Genomic DNA, 8,819 nt, shown 5'->3' on the forward strand with positions numbered 1-8,819 from the left:
CTTAAAACACAGGTTTTAAATTAAAATTTAATGCTACAAAGAATGTAGCCACAGTTATCACCATGTGCCGTTTTTGAATTATCATCATGTTTTTTTAGTACTGCACAATTGGCATTTTGCAACAGTTTAAGCATTGACGTTACAAACCCCCCTACAAAACAATGTGACAATACATGCCGTCAAAGAACACAGTGCTTCGAATTGTATTGCATGTCAGCATGATGAGTAATGTGCTAAGAGATAACCAAATTTTTTTATTTAAGAAAAAAAAGTTTCTTACATTTCCAATATGTTCTCAGAATCTTTAATAGTAAAACTGAATCTACATCATCTGGAAACTAAACAGAAATAACTAAATTATATTTAATGTTTTAATTTAATATAAATTAATTAATGAAAAATTATTTACTTTTTCTATTATTTTTATAACAACATTTCTTCTTTTCTAAATAAAATTTTAAAAAATTATTTAAAGATAAAATTTTACAGGATTTAAAATTAATATTTATTATTATTTTACTTGATTTAACTGAAAATCTTCAGCTCTGAAGAAACTTAAATCCCGATATATTATGTTGTCATCATTTACCTCCCTATAAAAATAAACAAATAAATATTAATTCATAATGTATATTTATATTTTTTAATAATTTTCTGAAAACAGTTTAATCATTATATTTTAGGTAAACTGAGATTATTGATGATATGAATCTTTAGAACAGTTTAAGTAATGATCCCTCCTGAAATATTTACTTGTAAATTGTATTTTTCAGAATTCAGAATTTTGCATTAAAATTATTTTAACAACATTACAACTTTCCTGTATTTAAGAATAGCATTTTTTAATTTCATTATATAGAATATCAAATCAACAATTAATAATTTTCAGGATATTCAATACATTATGCAATATATAGGGTGTAACAAAACTCTCTGCCAATATTTTAGGGATAGCTTATACAGTCAAAAATAAGCTTAAAAACCTCTATAAAGATTCTCAAATTTACTTCATTTTCAAGATCTGATCTTCCAGAAAATCAATTATGCATCTGTTTCTGAAGAGGCTATTTTGAGTCATCAGTTTCACATGAATATGAAAGGAAAAAAAATCATATTTTACTACATTTCTAAACATTAGAAAACTGTGTGTTATACAATTTAAATATATATTAATGCAGTGAATGGTTTTGGTTCACTTTTACACTTACATATAAAGAAATTTCAATTGTTAAAAAAAAAAATGGATATTAGTAGCAGGGGGTGCAATTACTCCTGTGTGCCACTAGTGAGAAGGCTAGCAGTAAAAAAGAACTGAAGAATGTCATGAAAAACCAATATAATGATATATTGAGTACAATGTTGCAAAATAATTGTGAATTCACTTTTTACTATTTTTTTATAAAAGAGAAATACTGTACTTTTAACTTATGAATGAAGTGAAAACTATTATTAATTTAGGCTTGGTTTTTATTATTGTCCATTTGCACCAATTTTGAGTCACATTATCATATTAAATTTAAAAGCAATTTTGTGTTATATTTTAATTAATATTAGTGACTTGTAATTAAAACATATAATACCAAATATAAAATTGTAAATGAATATAAAAACTAGAAAATATCTCATATTTATTAGCTTTTCGTATTGCCCAAAGTAACATATTAATATGAATTCATCTCAAGAATAAGTGTCAGAATTATAATCGATATAATCTGCTGATATTTTGTTGATGTACAGTATGTCTTTTATCAACTCTAAACATATAACAATGTGTTCATAAATTTGATACACCTCTAAGTTAGCAATGAAAAAAATTTTTAAATGAATATCTATTTATAAGTGTTGAGTTTACATTTCAAGAAATTTAAAGGTTCCCTTTAAGGAAAAACAAGCTTCTTACTCTGACTAAAATTTTCTGGTTGATACTAGAATTGGCTAGCCAGACTGAAATTTGAAGTACAAGCCAGGTGTTTTTTGAATTTTGGTTAAGTCAGCTAGTCAAAACTAGAAATAGCTGGCCATTTCAAGCATTGGCCAGAATTTAGACCTTAGCCCTCATATACATAATACAGTACAGTAATATTACTGACTGGCGCCCAGTACTATTCTGTTAACTGGGCACCAGTCAATCGATCAAATTTGATTTGCGTTCACATCCTAATATTTACTGTCTTTTAGTTTTAACTGTATGTAAAGATTATTTGAATGAAAACTTACCTTTTCCTTTAAGTTTGTATAAAAGTTATAAAAGTTGATTATGAATTTAAACAGTGATTGTTGATACACATTTGATATCAAAAACAATTAGCATAATTTCACATTGGTATAATTAAAAAGGTTAAATTTCAACTTCTAGTTGTATATTTTACATATAACTTGTTATTTTATGTTATTTGGTTGTAAATTCTAAATTAGAATAATATTAAAAGTTAAAATTTAAAAATTTATTTTCAAACTACTTTGCATAGTTTTGCATCATTCAACATCATGTGGTTATGTAAATTATGTTTCTTGATAAAAGTGATGTACTTCATACATTCTGTAATGTTTTTTTCAACGTTCACTGTAATTGTTCCTTTTGGTCAGTTTGTTATTCTTCGATTTAAAATGGTTTTTTAGAATATGGCATTTGTCAACTGATGAAAAAATTATATTTTGTTTTTTCCTAGAAATTGGAATCTTACATGGTTAGTAAGGAAATAATCCCAGCACATTTGTTGATTGGAATAATTATATGCATTATGTTTGTACCAATTTTTTAATATCTCTAATCATTGTAAAATTAGGTGGTGCAAACAAAAGTCATTGAAGTGTATGGAAGTCAATTTACACACAGAAAACAAAATGTTGGACATGTTCTTCCGCAACAGTGTGTGTTTGGTGGAATTTGCCGTGAATCGAAAAAGTGTTTTTCAGTCAATGTGCGAGACTGTTCAGCTAAAACATTGATTGATGCAAAACAAAATAATATGAAAGAAGGTAGTATAATATTTTCAATTGTTAAAAATCGTACAAAACTGTTGAGTTAGAAGACGGATACAAACATTTGCAAATAAACTACAGGTATAAACTTTGTAGACCCTGAAACTTGTTGTCATACTCAAAATATAAAATTAATTGTAAGTTTATTCCTTTGTTAATTGTTCATTATTTCATTATAATTTTAAATATGTTTGAATTACGAAATAAAATAACAATTTCGCTAAAAATAGTAATAAAAATGACTGGTGTCCAGTTAATGGAATAGTTCCCATAATACTGTGGCCGTTGGCCATATCGACATATGTATTTTAATTGTATATAGTTATAATTCCAATCTTCTTTCTCTATTTCTTCTATTTCCTTTATCTGTTCCTTCTAGAACCTTCCAATTGACAGTTATAGCCTTTGGGTGGTATTAGCCGTTCTGAGAATCGGAAAGAACAATAGCGTGTAGGATTAGCCGTTCTGAGAATCGGAAAGAACTATAGTTGTAGGAGGGACGGTGGAAAAATAGCAACAGAGAGGAAGACAGTATTGAATGAGACATGGAGAGAGCTAGACGTGTCGAAGGGAGCTCCAAACGTGACTTCGTGGTGAAGAACAAAGGAATTCTTCGAGAAGTCGAGTAACGGACTGAGGAGGAACCACAGTCAGATCATAAGGCCTACGGATGCCTCGAGATAGATCGGGAAGAGCCCAAGGAAGTGGAATCTCCACAATTAGAGATCCGGAGACTAGCGTGTTGAAGACCTTCCGGAAAGTAAGGAGAGTCAAGAACATAGTGGAAGCGAGAGCCATCGTTGTTAAGAGAAAATCCTACCCAAAGCACAGAGACATCAGAACATAAAAGGAAAGGCCCGGGTGAAGTTATCTCTTTCTTTCTTTTACCTTCCCGCTGTCCTGTATTCCTTGTCATTTCCTTAGTATTAAGTTAGCCTTAAGTTAGAATTAAGTTATATTTAGTTATGCGAATATAAAATATTAATTGTTATGCGCTAGGAGGACGTCATACCGTGAATTATTGTAAAACCGAAAGATTTTCTGTTGATACCCCTCGCATTGTAAAGATTTCATACATCAGTTGGGATCCCTGATAAAACCAAACCTGTTCATATTGAAATAAAGGAAAGTGTTTATTATTGTAACTGTCACAACATTCCTTTCTGTGTGTTTTATTCGTGGATCGTACTATTTCAATCACACGAACACCACAATACAATATATAGTAATATAATACCAACTTTAGTTTAAATGATATACACATAATATATCTCTTAAATTAAAAATTAGCTGTAACAAAAATAAATTCATTATGTTAGTCTATTATCTGTTTTATGTTAAGAAAATAAAAATAAAAGAAATATTTTAATTTAATTTTTTTTTGTAAAATTTAACACACCTTTTACCTGTTTATTTAATGATTAAATAAACTTATATACAATGATTTCTTAAGTTAAGCATGTTTTATATTTGCATAATTTAAAATAACATGTGACAACCGTATTTACCTGCTGATTCCTATAGAAAGCACTAGGTAAATATATCAGTCTCATAGCTTGCCATTTTCTCATTTTGTTTTGTTGAATACTGTATTGCTGATTGGTTATGTATTGAAAATGCATAACTTTTTTACTTTTCTACTTAGTTTTATTTAATTCTCAATCCAGATAACTTAGTCAGAATATGAAAGTTACTCTCAAAGGTCTATTACTTCATTTTTGGTGAATATTTACATCAGGCATGAAGTTAAATTGCTTATAATGCTCTGAAACACAACTCTTGCATAAATTAAGAAGTCACTGTATATACTTTTTAAATTTATAGCATTTTATAATCCTTTAAAGTTAAAAATTAAATATTTCATATTACCATATTGTACAATGTTCATCCATCAAAATCCGCAATAAAAATTTTGTTTCACAATTTGGTGAGTTTGTACATGGCATAATAATAAAATCACCAGGAGGTAAGGTAAAAAATGTAACTGTTTCTCTAGCAGGTGAATGTATTGTAATATCTAATGGATGATGAGAATAAATAAATTGAGTTGTCAGCCTGGACATATTTGTTGGAACCTATTTCAAATAATATTAAAAAATATAAAACATATTGTTTTTATTACATCTGAAATATAATTAATTGTAAAGAATCCTTAAGAAATAAATTATTATAGTAAGTTTAAAAATTTTAAACTGAACATTTGACATATGATGCTCTTAAAAAGTGAGTTTTTAAATGCATCATATATTGTATCAATTAAATTTAAGATACTTATTACTAACAGAACCAAAACTAACTTCATTTAATAAGATATACAAGAAGAAAATGATTCAAAGAGATGAACTGATTTGTTATCATGATAATTTATAAAAAAAAGGCAATAATAATATGAAATAATATATTGCTTTTAGCCCTTAATACTATTTAACAATTAATCTAAATCAACAAGACACACACACACATATACAGTCGACCCCACTATAACACAGGTTCCTATGGTTCGGATTCCTATATCACGGCGAAAAAATTGCGACAGTATTCGTACAAACATGCTAAAAAAAACTCGTATAATTCGGTAAAACATCATCGCCAACTCGTGTCGCGACAGGATTGGTCAAATCTAGGCCAATAGTGGATATTGTACAAACTGTTGAGTTTAAACGAGCAGCAAATCTACTAAAAACCATTTATTATTTAACAGCCATAAAAATTATATTTATATTAATAATGTCTCCAAATTTCAGCGAATTTTTCGCTGAAAAATAACTTACTTAATAACTTATCGGGAAACACGCGCCCACCATTCAATGACAAGCTCCATGACGAAAACAAGCTTAAGCACTGGCGTAGTCGAACAGTGCACACTCGGCAAGTAATCCTACAATTTTTTGTTTATAGCATAGTTTATATGGATTATTCCCAAAAAATTATATGTATTTTGGAAATGTTGAGTCGAATTAGTCTAGAATCAATTAAATTTATGGAAGAAACCTTTCAAACAGCCATAGTCTGTAAACTGCATAGCTATGATTGGCTGGACTCGTAGAAAATGGATTCATAAAAACTAGAACGTATCTACTGTGTTATAGGGAGGTCGACTGTACATATATACATATGGGCTTATCACACCAGTGAATGAGATTGATTAACAAATTCTTTAATGATTATTAACACCTTAATAATAAAAATTTACAATAAACATGTATCATACATAATATAGAACACTCAAATGCATTTCAGACATAATAAACAGTCCCTCTTCAATTGGTGTTCATATATATAAAATTATAAAAATAAATTATAAATACCATATATTTCCGCAGATAAGACAAGGTATAAATTTTTGTCTAAGTTTTATAGTTTTAGAATATATCTGTCCTATAAGACAACCCCCAAACTATCAACAGCCTATGAATTTAGTTTAGATCAGAAATCATCATCTGGCTAATAATATTGTATAGCATATATGAAATTATGTCCTATTTGTAATTTTTCGAATTAACAAATTTTATTTTCTTGCATCTGGCAGTACTGCCTTGTAATTGTTGCAAACATTTGCACTGATTTGGGCATTTAGGTAATCAATCACCTTGACTATTCACAAAAACATCATATAGGCTATTCTATTTTGTGGACACCCTACTCTCGTATCCACTAGTAAATAATTATGATTTGTCCGTTTTTTTTATAATGGTTTTAATTTATATAAATTTCAATCTATTTTCTTTTGTATCTGTCCTATAAGATGACCCCAGATTTTGGGGGCCTTTATTTATGATTCAACTATTGTCTTATCTGCAGAAATATAAAGTACATTTAAAAGACTGTTGTAAACAAGACGACTTCACAATCATCACAGGTGATGTCTCATGAATACAATTGTTTCACAATCATCACTTCTTAGCCTTGGAACATTAATAAAATTTACCAAAATTACTATTTCCATAATTAAAGTATTATAAATGTAAAGTGATGGTCATATTGGTTGAACTGACTGGAACTCTTATGACAATACTGAAACATAGCATTAATGCTGCATACTACTACTGCTAGAGCACTACAACTAATTTGTATATTTACACACATCACATGGCATCAATTATTGCATCTTTAATTATTAATTTATTTTTATAATTATCAATAAAGTCATACTATCCTTAATCTAATTTCACTCCTAAATTGTCATTAATTTTTTTTTCTGTTTTTACTTTTAAAATTTCTATATGTTCATAGTATTTCCTTTTTTTAGCATTAGTTTTATATTTTATTGCCTTTATTGAGTTTTTCATTATTTCACATCCTTTGAAATTACAATGTTTAGCAACAGCAGAATTATGCATATTATATTTTATTGCATTTATATGTTCTTTAATTCGTACTTTTAAATTTCTTTTTGTTTCTCTTATATATATTTTTTCTACATTATTCAACACAATATGTTTTTCTTCTTTATTACATTGATCTGGGACTAATACAATATCAAACTTTTTAAATTCATTTTTTATTTTTTCAAACATATTTTTAACATGTCAATTTAAAATATTTTACTAAACTTTGATTATTATCCGTTTCATTAACATTTTAGTATTAATACTGTTAATTTTTTCAAATATGTGTTCCAGTCAGTTTTCAAGAAGTTTCTTTGGGTAATTATTTAATAAAAACATTTAAATAACATCAACAATTTCATTCATTTTATCTTGTTCTAATGTAGTTCTATTCTCAATCTTTTTGATACAATTAGCAAAAATATTTCTTTTTATATAAATCGGGAAATAAGAATAATAATCTTAATAATAAATAAGGTTTTCTTAACATTGACACAACTAAAAAAGTAAGTTTATTATTTTGTTGCTCTTCTATTTCAAACTTTAAGTTATAATTTAAATTATTTATTATATTGAAGGGTCATGACTTGACCATGAACACTGCTGGTGACTTTGTTCCTACACCTCGACATAAACCAAGAATTTAGTGTATTTTTCGACTTTACTTATCTAAACTAACCAAAGGTGTTTAATATTAATTAGAAATCTTACCAATGAATAAAGAATTACAGGAATCATCTATGGCAAACAATAATTCTCATACGGATATACAGTGGTGCCTCGTATAACATACCCCACAAATAACAGACTTTCTATTTGGCCGTTACATGACTGACTGCGAACAACAGACTTTCTGTTTGGCAGTTACATGAGGTGAACGACAGTCTTTCTGCGAACAAGTGCGAATGATGTTTCCACTCTTTTGCTGTTGCCAATGACAAACTGCTATTTTTATAATATATTATTATTACATCTGAAGTACAGAGCTCCCATTGGGATTTGGCTTGCTCCCTTGTTTATTACGTACATCACCTCAGTGCAGGGTATTTACATTTATTCAAGTGTCGTGCAAATCATGGCTTCTAAAAAAACAGAAAGGTGATTTCAATTGAAACAAAGCAAGAAATCATCAGAAGGAGTGAAAGTTGACAAAAACTTCCTTGTCAAATGGGGCCTCTCCCCATTTGACAAGGAAGTTTACTAACACTCATTATCCAAACACAGCTGAGGCCAACAGGATCAATGATCTCTACAATGACACCTTTGCCTGTCATTTCCGACAGGGGTTGAAGAAGAGAGAGAGAAACTGACCACCTTGGACATGTTTCTCAAGAAGCAAGCTGCCAAAAAGAAAGGACGGAGCAAGAGAAGTTGACCCTGCAAGCTCCAGTAGCCTCTCCTGAATCTGACTCTGATTAAAAAACAATAAAAAGAGACCTGCTGCAATGTGTAAAAAGTCTGTATCTGTATGAATGTGTGAAGAAAGTGTTCCTCCACCTCCTCCTCACA

At 28.8% G+C, this 8,819-nt stretch overlaps 1 protein-coding gene across 1 annotated transcript in view; it reads right to left on the reverse strand.

Moving 5' to 3' along the window:
- Positions 1-213: 213 nt before the first annotated feature.
- Positions 214-8,819, reverse strand: part of LOC111635611 (calpain-9-like) — a 60,198-nt gene continuing 51,592 nt past the window's right edge. The window contains exons 10-14 of the mRNA XM_023380624.1: positions 4,852-5,057; positions 521-593; positions 410-445; positions 281-338; positions 214-233 (exon numbers count right to left, since the gene is read on the reverse strand). Coding sequence (XP_023236392.1) covers positions 214-233; positions 281-338; positions 410-445; positions 521-593; positions 4,852-5,057 — 393 coding nt within the window. The remainder of the gene's footprint in view (positions 234-280; positions 339-409; positions 446-520; positions 594-4,851; positions 5,058-8,819) is intronic.

Source organism: Centruroides sculpturatus, unplaced genomic scaffold (assembly GCF_000671375.1).
Source record: "Centruroides sculpturatus isolate CEXI.00-Female unplaced genomic scaffold, Cexi_2.0 scaffold37, whole genome shotgun sequence".
In the NCBI taxonomy this organism is placed as follows: Eukaryota; Metazoa; Arthropoda; class Arachnida; order Scorpiones; family Buthidae; genus Centruroides; species Centruroides sculpturatus.